At 31.7% G+C, this 14525-nt stretch overlaps 1 protein-coding gene across 11 annotated transcripts in view; it reads left to right on the top strand.

Moving 5' to 3' along the window:
- Positions 1-14525, top strand: part of Rps6ka6 (ribosomal protein S6 kinase A6) — a 154436-nt gene that overhangs the window by 103063 nt on the left and 36848 nt on the right. For all 11 annotated transcript variants that reach the window (XM_087599853.1, XM_087599852.1, NM_001191721.2 and 8 more), the window contains 4 exon segments: positions 686-802; positions 4257-4338; positions 4520-4600; positions 6217-6296. In XM_087599853.1, the coding sequence (XP_087455979.1) occupies positions 686-802; positions 4257-4338; positions 4520-4600; positions 6217-6296 (360 nt within the window).

Genomic DNA, 14525 nt, shown 5'->3' with positions numbered 1-14525 from the left:
AAAAAAATAAAATTTCTGTTTGTTACTGTGCTTTCTGTAGGAACTAGCATTACAACTAACGAGTATAATTTTAAACCTGAGAGGAGCCTTCTATCAGGGGGTAGAAATACTACCTGGGAGGATTCCTTTCTTTTTCACACATATGGTAGGAGACTTAGATATAGATTATATTCAGATTAATTAAGGTTCATTGCTTGGGAACATTTCGAGTTTATAAATCATATTTTTTGAATTTGTTTTGCATTGATCTGACTAGATATTAAATCTGAAGAATAGAGTAAAATACAATTTAAAAGGACTTTTGTAATTTTTTTATGTTTGCAGTCTCACAATTTGCAAGGTTTTATCTTCCTCTGTCTCTGTATCTGACGCTCCACTTTAGCGAGGATTGTCAACAGTTTGAGGACTCTCCGATCCATGTAGCAAGTTCCACACTATCTGGGTAGACATAGCAGGATTCTGTCTCAGAAAACAAACCAAAGCCTACAAGAAAGTAAAGTATAACTCTGTGCTATGTCAGGAGATGAGAATAGCAATAGTCCATAAAACAAATGCTTGATTTACAGAATTTATTACTGCATAACTTATGGTGTGATTTTGTTATTGTTGTTTTAAAATGAAACTAATCACAGGATGTTGGAACTATACATGAGTATTATTTGGTTTTTGTTTTTGTTTTTATTAGCGGGAAGATTTGGTTAAAGAAATCCCTATTACACAGCATGTTAAAGAAGGATATGAGAAAGCAGATCCCGCACAGTTCGACTTGCTCAAGGTTCTTGGTCAGGGATCTTTTGGAAAGGTAATCCTTTTTCTACATGTGTTTTTCTTGATATTTAACAAAACTGTGTCTATGGGCCTCAAAGGCCCATATTTTATTTGTGTTTTTATTCAGATTTTGTTATACTGTTCCATAACAGTCAAGGCTTTTTAACCCCTTGAGCTTATATTACTCTATGTAGGAAACATGGCATGTTCTTTGTTGTTGTCTAAATCATTTTCTTGATTTCTATGAAAATATTTTATGTTCTTTTTGTGATTTTTCCTGGTCATTTTTGTCTCTGTTATTTAGCTCTGCATGAAAATTTAGAATTTATGCTGTAATTCTTGTATGTACTCATAAGCTAACCCATTATCTCTTATAGCAAAATAGAACTAGCATAGGTGATTTAGAAATCATGTGAGAATTTTTGCTTTGAAGAATCTTTGAGAAAATGAATTCATATACTCATTATTTGTATTTGTTTGTTAAGTATTTGGTAATATGTTTCATGGAAAGGAAGTATATGAATATGGATCCTGACTCTTGTGTACCTATAATCAAGGACATGGAAATTATTGAATTCATATAATAAGTAGCTGTTAGAAAGACCGAAATAATCACTATTTCTGGAAAAGAAAGAAAATATCATGGTAGCTGAGATTTAGTTACAAAAAGGAAAAGTAAGGCAATCAGGCAGTAAATACAGTGATGAAGACATTTGTAAGGAAAGCTATGTACTGAATGTGTCAGTACTTTTATGAAGTATATTGGTGAATATAAACTAGACATTAATAATTTGAATACAGTCTATTACCTATATGATATTGGATATATCATAAACATAGAAATACTCACAGGATAGAAAAGACAAAATGAGATGGCTTTGTCTATGAATGATGTAAGCTAAATATGATGATCTTGGTTATCATCTTGACACACTTCCAAAATGGAACCTCAGTTGAAACACTGTATCCATCGGTTTAGCCTGTGGGCATGTTTGTAAGGTATCTTAATTAGTGGTTGATGTAGGAAGACCCAGCACACTGGGTGGTACCATACCTGGGTAGGTGAGCCTGGTCTGTATAAAGAAGGTGGCTGAACAATCTGGAGGAAGCATGCCAGTCAGCAGCATTCCTACATGGTCTCTGCTTTCTTTCTTGCCTTTCATGCCCTGGCTTCTTTCCATGATGGACTGTAGTGTGTAAGCCAAATAAACCCTTTAACCCTCAAGTTGTTTTTGTCATGGTGTCTATTACAGCAGCAGAAAACAAAGACAGGGGTGGAAAACAAAATTAAGAGGCTCTATTAAGTTGCTGGTGTTTGTAGACTAGTTATTATAAAAGTAATTTGTAAATTAGTATATATTCTATATAATTTTATTTATTTATTTTTATAATTTTATTTTTAATGTTTCTTAGAGTATATATTAACTTAGAAGAACAGAGATGAAGTTTTTAATATCAAATTAATAAATGCTTAAATATTTGACAAATATGATTACACAGAAACATTTCAAGTTATTAAAACTTTTGTTATATATCTTCATCTGTGAATTTATTTCTTGCTTTGTCTTACAAAAGATTTTAAGAATTCCATAGATAAATAACAATTGAAATTGAAAACAAGTAGCATAAGGTAGATATGCTGTTGTTTGCCTGAAACCCTGGCACATTGGCAGCTGAGGAAGAAGACTGATTTGGAGGTTAAGCCCAGCCTGGAGGCTACAGAGTGGTTTGAGCCCAGCTTGGGTACATAATGAGACCCATTCTTAAACAAATCCAAACATCAAAGGGAGGATAAAACCCAAAAACCAAAATAAGAGACAGAAATAATAGAGTAGGAAAGGTGACACAAAGCCTAGAATACACATTTTTATTTACAAATGTATTGCATTGGGCCTGAAAGTGTAAGCAGGCCAGACATGACATTGACATACACTATAAAGAAATAAATTAGTATTAACAATATCTGTTGGGTAGAAACCTGTTAAACAGACAAGATAAACTTTTATATTGATCTTAATAAAGAAAATAATGTATAACAAAATTATTATTTTTCAAGAACATCTTCATATTAAATGTAACACTATGCTGTTAAAAAGTTGTATGTTCAGTTCTTAAATTTATACAACATTTTGTATAGGAATATCGGTTTAAGAAATAGATCATTGAGACCCCTTTTAAATTCAGAGTACTAAGGTACAAAATAGTGAGGTTTATGTAGTTTATCAACCAAAAAATATTTAGAAGGTACCTTTTGTTTTGCTTCTTAGGATGTGAACATACTTGCTTGTCAGTATTGCATCATTTGTGTAGGCATTGTGTGGGTGTGACTTGTTATATGCTGAACATATTCAGGAATTTGGCCAAGGCGTGAATCAGATAAGTGTAGGCCCAGTTCCAAGAAACTTTGGGCTGTACAGGCTTACTTAAGTATAAGCAATAGGAGTTTTAGATCAGGTAGTTTTATGACATTAAATGTTTGAGTCTATTTAATGGGAACAAAATCCTACTAATGCCAAAGTCCTATAAAACTGCACATTAATAAAACAAGGTTTAATAAAATGAAGATTAAAAGAACAGTCCAAATAAAAAGTTATATGAAGCAGAACTGATTCATTGAGAAGATTAAAAAATGGAAAATAAGATATTTAAGCTTACTTGCTAACAGTAGGATTTATTGTTCACGTTTTTATTGAGATACTTTACCATCATGATTAATTTTACCTGGCAGGTAAGCAGTGCCTCTGATTATTCTTTGTTATAAAATAAGATGCCCAAGAACTTCTAAAACAAATGAATATTCATGGCAGTAGCACTTTTTGGTCTTTATTAAGGCCTCAAATTTGTTTGATTTTGTTACTAATCTCTTGAATCACAAGTTTTTGTATGTCCCAAAAAGCTTGTCTACTTCTATTATATTTACACTTTGATTTGCTGAATTAAGGAAAATGTGAGCAAATATAAAGTGCCTAATTATAAATTATAGTATAACTACATTTATATGTATTTTATAACAGAGAATGTAATGGCGAAATATGTGTAGTGCATAGAAAGCATAAATATTTTCAAGTTTAGAGGTAATACTAGTGGGGGAATATAGAAGAATTTGGAGGGGACTTAGTGGTGGGGTGGGCTTGATCCAAATACATTATAATCTCAAAGTGAATGATTTCATCCCATGTTTTACGTTTTTGAGATGTGCATTCCTTTATCTTCTGCCAGCTGTAATCTTTTCTCCTTCCTCTAACTAATTTAATACAGCTTGAACAAGCTTAACAAACAATATAAGAGCCAGGAGTTGGTTAAGTTCTTGATTAAAGAAAGCATGACATTCGGAGAAATATGATGGGGTTGGAACAAATTGGGGAGAATAGGGGTATATATAATCAGAATACATTGTATGAAATTCTCAGGAATAAATAAGAAAATATATTTAAAGTGGTCAAGTGGCTTGAACTGTGAAATTCACTTAAAAATATTTCCTCTGTTAGGTTTTTCTTGTTAGAAAGAAGACTGGTCCTGATGCTGGGCAGCTCTATGCAATGAAGGTGTTAAGAAAAGCTTCTTTGAAGGGTATGGAATTAGAAAGTTAATTAGAATAGAATTGGCCAAATGCTTCTTATTGCTTGTAAGGGGAATAGTTGTAAGGGAAGTTGTCTTTAGCATTGTTAATTCTAGTTATCAATTGATACTTCTGGGGTTCTCTTTACTAAGATTATGAATAAGTATCACATTTCAGTCCTTACGATTTTAGTTCGAGACCGTGTTCGCACAAAGATGGAGAGGGATATACTGGTAGAAGTAAATCATCCTTTTATCGTCAAACTGCACTATGGTAAGCAAACCTTATATTTATGGAATTAGAGAACTGTAATGTTTTTCAGATACTACTGTAAATATCATGTAATATATTCAACAATATAAAATATACCTGAAATGTATATGACTAGCTAGCTTTTAGTTGAATTCATTTTCTTAACTTGGTTAACTTAATTAAGGTAACATGAAATGTCTTCCAAAATTCCATCAAGTATTAGGGAGTGGATCTTGAAGTCTCATCTCATGGCTGATGAACTGTTGGCAATTGCTAACTGTTGGTAGAGTCAGTTTTCTTCAGCAATGCAGTCTCTTTTTTCCATCTTTATTAAATTGGGTATTTATGGCACTATACCCATGCTCATACTAGTAATTCTATGTGAATTCTAAACTTCAAATGAGCACATAAAATTGGGAGGCAGTATTGGTGGGAGGCTATGGGAGGAATTGGAGGGAAGGAAATGGGGGTAAGTTTGTTCTAAACACATATGCATATATGAAATTTACAAAGAATAAAAATGTAGAAAATATAGTATTTCTAGATGAGATGAAGGCGTACTTCCAGTGATCATAGGCTACTGTGATAATTTATATTAAACATTCAAATGTTTATTTATCAGGGCAGTATTTTTTGGCTGTAATCAGGAGAGCTAGCTATGTGGTTTTATTAGTCAACTATTTTGTAATACTTAAGAGGTGAGATCAGTAAGAAGCAGCAGAAATCATGGGGGAGGGATGTTTGGGATCAGGCATTTATGAATTTGAATCATATCTCTATTGGTAATATATCAAAGAGATTTATAGATATGATTTTACTAAGGAATAAATAGATCAAAATAAAGCATTAGTGCAGTTAACTATACCATTTAATTTTGTGCATTTAAAATGTAACATATACTTATTTATTTTTACTGTAATTGTGACAAAAGTGTTTTAAATATTTATCCAGTTTATATAAATTACAAGAAATGCTGACTCTCTAATTTTTAATTCTTTCATAAAGTAATGGAATAAAAGTAGTATTTTAGAACCTCTTTGAGTCTCTGACATGTCATGAGATTAAGAATAAACCCCTATTGTGGTAAAATACTGTATTAAATGAAGAGGGTTGCAGAAGTGAAACAAAGCCATAATTTCTAGTAATGTATAAAGAATGAAACCGTGTAAATGAATATGCAAAGAAAAGTAAAATAACACAAAAGAGGCAGGAAGTACAATTAAACCTCAAAAGTACCCATAATTTTGATGGAATAGAGATTAAAGATGCTATATGAAAATGTGATAAGTTGGGAGGCTCAGTAGAGGAGGTGACCATATTTTTGAGCTTTGTACAATGCAATAGGTCAGATTGGGAGACAAATTTTAAGCAGCTGCACTAGAACAAGATACTTCATTATCAGGATAATTTTTGTGGTAGAATATTTTTGTAAAGCCACATACAAGATTGAATATGTCCTGGAAAGAAATATATACCTGTATTAAGACTGGATTAGTGGGTTTTATTTTGATATATTATCTAACAATGGACCATATTAATATATAATTGTTTTATGATGTTTGATAATAAAATTGTAAACATGTTAATCTAAAAGTATGACAGAGTTTAACTGCTGCAACATTGTGGTTTCTGATTAGCTTTTCAGACTGAAGGGAAGCTGTACTTAATATTGGATTTCCTCAGGGGAGGAGATGTCTTCACAAGATTATCCAAAGAGGTGAGATCTTCCTTATAAATTTGTTAGTATATTTTATTCAAACAAACAGACCAAAAAAGTTATATCATTTTTCTGTAGAAATTTGAAAGAGGTTTTTATCACTATATAGATAGTATTTATTGATATGTCAGTTGATGCTTTATTATGTATCTTTCAGATCATCTCAGACTCCTAGTTACTTTTCTCTGAGATGAAAGAATTGAGTGATGTAGATAGGAACAAACCTAGACTTTGGCTACTCAAGCTACCTAAATGCTGCTTGGGGTAGTGTTTAACTTATTCATTTAAAGTAGACTTATTAAGGTATAATTGACATACAATAAATGGCATAATCAATTACACAATTTGATATATTTTACATTTTCATAGAACTGTGAGATCATTATTAAAATAAAATATATTATTGCCAGAAGTTTGTAATGTATTCTTCTCATCCCAACTCTGCTCTTTCTGCTGTCACTGTTTGGTTTATATTTCTAACAGGTTATAGAAACAAAATTATAATATATTTCCTTTTTGTCTGGTTTAAATCATTATAATTATTTTGGTTTATCCATGTTGTTCGTGTACCAGTTCATTCACTTTTATTGGTGAGCAGTACCCATTGTATGGATGCACCATGTTCTGTTTATTTGCTTGTTGATGAATGTTTGAGTTATTGCAGTTTTTGGTAGTACCAATTAAGCTGCTGTAAACATTCATGTACAAATAATTGTATTGACATATGTTTTCATTTCTCATGAGGAAATATCTAGGAATATAACTGCTGGGTTACATGGTAGGTGTAAATTTTAACTGTGAAGACATAGCTGGACTGTTTTTCCAAAATGCTTATATAATTTTTACACTTCACACAGCAGCATATAAGAATTTCAGTTGGCTTCACATCCTTGCCAACACCTGGTATGATCAGTTTTCCTTTCTTTTTCTTTCTTTTTTTTTTGTGTGTAGTTTTGTTGAACATCTGGTGAATATATAGTGTTACCTAATTTCTGAATTTCATCACTAATGACTAATGATTTTGGGCATCTTTTCTGAGTTTATTTTCTATCTTCTTTGATAAACTGTTTAAACATTTGCCCATTTTAAATTGAATTATTTGTTTTCTTCTTGAGGTTCCAGAGTTCCTTATATAGTGTAGATGTAAGTCTTTAATCATATATGCTGATTTAAAAGGTTTTCTTCTGGTTTATACTTTGCCTTTTTAGTATTATATCTTTTGAAAGAAGAATTTCTAAATTTTGGTGCAGTCTGTTTAATAATTTTCCCATTAAATTAATGGTTTTTAATATTCCATGTAAGAATTGTTTACCTAATTGTAGGTAAAGATTTTCCTGTGTATTCTAGAGATTTCCATAGTTTATATTTATATTTATAATCTTAATTCACTTGGGGTTATTTTAATGTGTAGTTGTGTGAGGAAGTCTTTTTAAAATTGCTAGGATTGTCCATTTCTAGCATCGTGGTTAGGAAAACTTATCCTTTCTTCACTGAATTACCTTATAATTTCAGTGAAAATCAGATTGTCATACATGTGAAGGCCTATCTTTGGATACTCTGTTCTGTTCACTGATTCGTTTGTCAGTCTTTACTGATTCTCTATGATATATCTGGAGGTCAGTGGGTACAATCCATAAGCTTTGCTTTTCTCATGAAAATTGTGTGGGCTCTTGTAGGTCATTTTCATTTCTTAATTTTAAATTCAACTTTCCATGTTCTAGAAATAATATCTACATGAAATTTGGTTAGGATTTCACTCATCCTGGAGATCACTTTTCACAAAACAGACATCTAAAATACATAGAATTTTCTATAGACATGGATTCTCTTTCCACTCCATTAGCAATTGCCTAATTTTAGCAGTGATTTTTTTTTTCCAGTGTATCGGGCTTGCACATCTTTTGTCAGTTTTTTTTTAGTGCTTTCTGTTTTAATGATGTAAGTAGAATAGTTCTTTTAATTTCATTTTCAGTGGGAAAAACAATAGATTTCCTATATTGAGTTTGTATCTCATAATCTAGTAGAATTACATATTCTGGCTGCTTTTTATGTAGATGACAAAAGCTTTTGTGTTAATTACTTTTGGCAGGGTGCTTTATTCTTTCATCTTTAGATATCTTGGATTTACTTCTTTTATTTGTGACCTTGTTAACATTGGCTTGAACTTTCATTTGGATTTTGAATAAATTTGATGGGAGCAGACATTCTTATTGCTTCAAAATAGAAGGAAGCTTAATTTCACTATAAATCGTAAAGCTATATATTTCTGTGTTCTTTATTGGGTTCAGTTATCGTCTCATTCTATTGCGGGGAGATGATTTATTAGATGTTTAATAGATTGTCACATGCATTTAATTGAGATTTTTTCTGCTTAATTTATGATATGGGGAATTAGGAAATGGTAACCCAACCTTGCATTTCTGAATGAATGCCACATAGACATCAGGTATAATTACTTTAAAATATTATTGGATGTGTGCTAAATGTTTAGTACATTTTCTATTTCTTTACTTTTTAATTTTTTTCTTCTGTTTTTATTGAATGTGTATGGGTGTTTTGTCTGAATGTGCAATTGGGCACCGGGTTGAGGTAGTGCCTGTGGAGACTGGGAAAGGGCGTGATATCCCCTGGACCTGTAGTTAACTGTAGTTGCAGATGGCTGTAGACAGCCATGGTGGCTGTAAGACTCAAATCTGACTCTTGAAAAGCCAACCAGCCCTCTTAACTGCTAAGCCGTCTCTCCACACTGTTAGCTAGTTTTATAAAAGACTACTTATTTTGTTTTATGTTTTCCACATTTGTTTGTTGTATCAAGAGTAATTCCTGCTTCATAATTTGGATAAGAATTTTTTCTTTGAATAGCATTTGTCTTCATCTTTACAGTACAATTTATTTAGATTCAGTATTAATTGCTAATAATGACTGATAGAATTCCTATGTGAAGTCAGTTCCACTGATAAGTTGTTTTGGCCAAAACATTCTTTTTGGTAAGGTGTTTAACCAAAAGACACTTTATATAATAGACCTGTGGGCTGTGTACGAGCTTGTGTCTTTTAAGGAATGTATTTGTTCCATCACATTTGTACCTATAGGTTTTGTATTAGTTTGTCGTTGCTTTTGCTGTATTAAATGTTATGACCAAGAGGAACTTCTAGAACAAAGTTTATTTTAGCTAGCAGTTACAGAGGGAGAATACATAACAAGAGAGGTGTGCAGCAGAGGTAGGAAGCAGAAAGTTTCTGTCTCACTATGGAAGTGAGGCAAGGCTATTAATGTGCAAAGCCTGCCCTGGTATTCTTTCTCCAGCGACATTTATTGTCCTAAATGGTTCATAACCTCTACAAACAGTGCCAACAGCTGGGGACTAAGTGCCAAATTCACAAACAGCTATGAGATTTCGCATTCAAGCTATTATATTCCCTTGTTAGCTTCTCTCGTAACCGTAGAATCCTTTTTTGTGTATGACTTTCACTCCTTATGGTGGTACTTTGTCTTCTCTTCTTTGGCTCTCTTGGCTTTGCTAGAAGTTTATCAGCCTTATAATTGTTTTTATGAAGCACACTTTTGGCTTCACTGATTTTTGTTATAGTTCTATTTTTTGTTTCTTTTATTTGTATTATGACTTCCTTTGTAGTTACTAACTTTTTCATTGATTTGAAGGCTTCTTTTGTAATGCAGCCATTTAGTATTATAAACTAAGTACTGTTTTAATTTACTCCTGATATTTTGGCCCTTTTACTTTGTTTAATGTATTTTCTCATTTCTTTTATTTGACTTATTGGGTATTTGAAAAGATATTTAATTTATACACATATGGTTATTTTCTGGACATCTCTTGTCGGGTGGTGGAAGGTTCATTAAATATGAACCAACCTGTTGGGTCAGGTTGGTTAGTAGTGGTTGCTTTAGAAATTGAGACTATAATACATACTATACATGTTTTTATATTTTAGAAACACATGAAATATTCGAATTACAGATTTGTATAATTCTTCAATTTCTACCAAAGTTTAAAAGAAATTTTTATGGGTGGTATCCTTTCTTGATAAGAAGATGATTTCATTATTAAATGAATTACTTGGTAGTTTGATGGCTGTCTTTTTAAAAAGCAGCAGTAGCTCAGTCTAACTTTGTATCTTCACTTTAATTGTAGTTTTATTTATAGCAATTAAAAAGTACTTATAGCCTCCTTGATTTTTTTTTCCAATTTGAAAATGTGGGTTTTTTAAAGTGAGATATTAGGCTTATTCCATTTATATGTGATTATATATTTCAATATGGTACTCTTTAAGCCTACTATCTAACTTATATTGAATCAATTGCAATAATTACAGTTTATTTTTTGGTTCTGCTGCTAGCTTGGTAGTATTCCTTAACATTTTATTTTGTTATTTTGTATTTCTATTAAATTTTAAAATGTGAAATTTTAACTTGGTGTCAGGGACATATGGTCTTAATAACAGTTGCCATATTCATTAAATATTTTTCATGACTTATTTTATAGCTCAGTGGCAGCATACTTGCAAGGTTTATCTTTTCTCCCTCCCTCTCTTCTTTTCTACTTCCCTCCTTCCTTCTTTCTTCTTTCCTTTCTTTTTCTAGAACTGGTAGATATTATTGTGTTCCAGGCTGATGTGGATTCAATGCTTTCCATTTCAGCCTTCAACATGTTGGGGCTAAAGGTGTGTACTACTACATAGATATGACTTTGTATTCGATGGTTGGTGAATTTAACTTTCTAGCATAATAAATGCTTTGTCATTTTGATCATATAGGCTCTTTTTATCTTTAGTACTGAAGAATTAAACACTGAGCCCCTCACATGGTAGGGACTCACTCTTTACTTGTACCCTCCAACTCTGGGTCTTGCATTTAAGCATTTTCACTAAGGACTAGGACAACATTTACTATGGGGTTAATTTTCCTCACTATTCAAATGACAACCTTTTCTAATTACTCTAAACGACATCCTTGGAATTACGATTTATTATCTTGCTTTCCAAACAAGGCATGTACTTTATCTTCTTGAGCTTAGTGGGTTCTTTTAATCCTTTAAGACTATATTTTCTATTGAGCTCAGATAGTTTGTATTGATCCGTGATTGAGACTTTCTTATATCCGCCGGGCAGTCTTAGTGAAATTTAATGTACTAGATGATGAAATTTTTTTTGTGCTTCTGGAAATACACTGATGCTTGCTTGAAATATAGAAATAGTTTTATCTTTTCAAGTCTTCTCTTAAAATTTGTTGGAGTAGACTTGAATATTTAATTAGGAGTAACTTTGATCAGCTATTAAAGCCAAGTCCTTCTGGTTATTCTGATTCTATGTGTGTGATGTTTTCTGCTCTACTCGAAGATAACAACAGCTATTCATTGCCCAATGTAAGTTGCAAGGATTGTTTTCTTGATTCTTTTCCTGACAGCATAGTGTCCTCATTCACATGTACTATGCACCCCATCTATATCTTTGGAACTATTCACATGTCTTGAAAGGTCGTTCTGCAGTTTCCTTTGCTTAGGTATTTTGAATTCTCTTCTCCAAGACTCTTGACTCTAACTCATTACTTCAGAAAACCTCTGAGCTCCAATTGAGTTAGATCGCCCTGTACTACTACTTGGAAAATTTCCAGGTAGTAAGCTTGTACAGTCATAGGACATGCCACATTTGTTACTCATATCTCAGTATTTCACTGTCTTTTGTTACTAGATGTCCAGTGTCTTGAGAAATATCATTCCATATATTTTGTCCTGTGTTTTGAATGTTTCAGGCAGGAGAATAGCTTCTGTTCTTGTCCATTTTATTTTGTCTTGAAATGATAGTCTCTTAGCAAAGTTTTAATTGGATGACTGTAGTTCAACATCCAACTTTCAGAATGTATAAGTTGAGTGTAGGAGAGCTACCATTGATTCCCCAGAGCTCTAGAACTTGTGATAAAGGAACAATGTATTTATGGCATGCTAGTCAGTGCTTAAGTGGCTGAGGTCTCTGGCTTATATCTGTCTACCTCCAGTGCAGAACTTGGCATGCATGACCATATATTTTGTACTGTAGGACATAATTTAGCATGTAATAGGGTCTGTCTATGACCCTTATCCAAGGGGAAAGTTTAAAGAAACTTATAGAAGGACAATGGTATAACAAGGCTCCAGCATTCATTATTTCTTATGTTAGATTTTAAATTGTCACAAATGTTTATGAAAAATTCTTACCTGTAGTCATTTCTAATTTTCTTTTAAACTCTTCAGACTTCCATTCTCGATGTGGGACTTTCTAAATCATACTAGCACAGAGATGCAGTCAGTAAGTTTTCATTCCTAAGTCTGGAATATTAGGTAAGAGCAAGCATTTTAAATGCATTTCCCAAAAGACAATAAATTAGTTTATTTATTGAATAGACAATAAAAACTGATTCAGTACTTAATTCTACAGGCAGCTTTTTATAAGTAGTTGATTGTTGGTTATACTTCACTTGTGAGTAAAAAGTCGAGTAATCCAAACTGAAGAATTATTTGTGCCTTAGAAATAGACTTTTAAAATTCATTTTAGCATGTATTAAGAAATTTTATAATGTTTGTTCCTTACATTTTAAAAAAAGTACCTGCCTCAATTTTTCTCACTGAAAATACACACAGACACATACATACTCAAATAAATTCATACATAAACACATAAAATTTTGACCTAGAACTTTCTTTTTTGCTAATATCAAGAAAATATCTTCAATTTATTTTTATAAAACTAACATTTTTGAAAAATTCATTTACTAGTTTAATAAAATTCCAGACAAAAATCTCAGTAGAAATCAGTGTGTTTAAAATTGACAGTATAATTTCACAATTTATCTAGATAAGGAAACATGCCAAAAAATTTCATATATATACTTTCTTAAAATTTACTTTTTAGTCATTTGGTTTTTTTTTCCTTTTTTTGTGACAGAGTCTAACTGTTAAGAGCCAGGCTGGCCTAAGTGCTAGGATTATAGGTGTGCTCCAACATAACTTTTTTGTCAATTATTAAAAAGTTTCTGTAAGCAAAATTTATAGTTCAAACACATAATCAGGAGCATATTGTATAACCCATGAATACACACACACAAACACACACACACACACACACACACACACACACAAACACATAAGACTATGTATTAAAGATGAATCATATATTTTGGAAAATAAATTGTTCAGTGAAAACAATTTATGAGAATTTGGTTAGATAGTTCAAAAATAATTATTAACCCTATCTGTATCATACACCAAGTGAATTTTACCTATAAAATAGAACTGTATCTTAGAAGTAATCACTGTATCCTAAAATAAAATGCAGCTGTGTACTTAGGTATTTATCATTGAATGGACATTTGGTAAGCTTTAAAGTAATAAGGGCAAAACAAACAGATAAAATAAATTTGACTATATAAAATTAAGAACTAATTATCAAAACAAGCACATATTTGAAAACCACTTGTAATTAATATGATAAAAACATTTTAAAGATTTATTTATTTTATGTATAAGTGCTCTTATCTGCATGTCCATCCGCGCGCCAGAAGAAGGCTTCAAATCCCAGCGTAGATGGGTGAGTCACCATGTGGCTGGAAATTGAACTCAAGACTCTGCAAGGCATGATTTCATGATACTTAAATGGCTTCTACCTACTGAACAGAATGTAGGTTAATGAAAAATAGACAACTTCATGAAAACTGGAAAGGCCACAATGTATGGAAAACTCCTTGGTCTATAAATATATTTAAATTTAATCAAATTTAATACTCTTATGTCAAATTAATATTTCATTAAGGGATAATTTGGTTCTGTTATAAATAGTATGGCTAATATATTCAAAAATTGTTGATGGGCATGGAAGCTATTGTAACCTTATTGGAAAGAAATTTTATTGTATATGTCAGGAATCTAGACTATGTTTCTTGACCCAGTATTCACTGTTTTATTACTTAGGAATGCATCCTGGTGAAATACAAAGATGTATGCATATATAAGAATATTTATATATTGTAATATAGCATATTATTATATTGATAGGAGTAAATATTAGAAATAACCTAATTGTTCAGAATGATAATATTTGGCAAATCATAGTGAGCTGTTATGATTAATATGCACTAATTTAATAATGATCATAAACAAGTTTGAAATGTATGGGAGTATGCTTATTATATAACATTAACTGAAAATAAAGAAATTTCTATATAATATATGATGTAGTA

The sequence above is a fragment of the Rattus norvegicus genome, chromosome X (assembly GCF_021556685.1).
Source record: "Rattus norvegicus strain SHRSP/BbbUtx chromosome X, alternate assembly SHRSP_T2T, whole genome shotgun sequence".
Classification (NCBI taxonomy): Eukaryota; Metazoa; Chordata; class Mammalia; order Rodentia; family Muridae; genus Rattus; species Rattus norvegicus.
The sequence above is the reverse complement of the archived record's forward strand: the minus strand, read 5'-3'. Positions and strand labels throughout refer to the sequence as shown.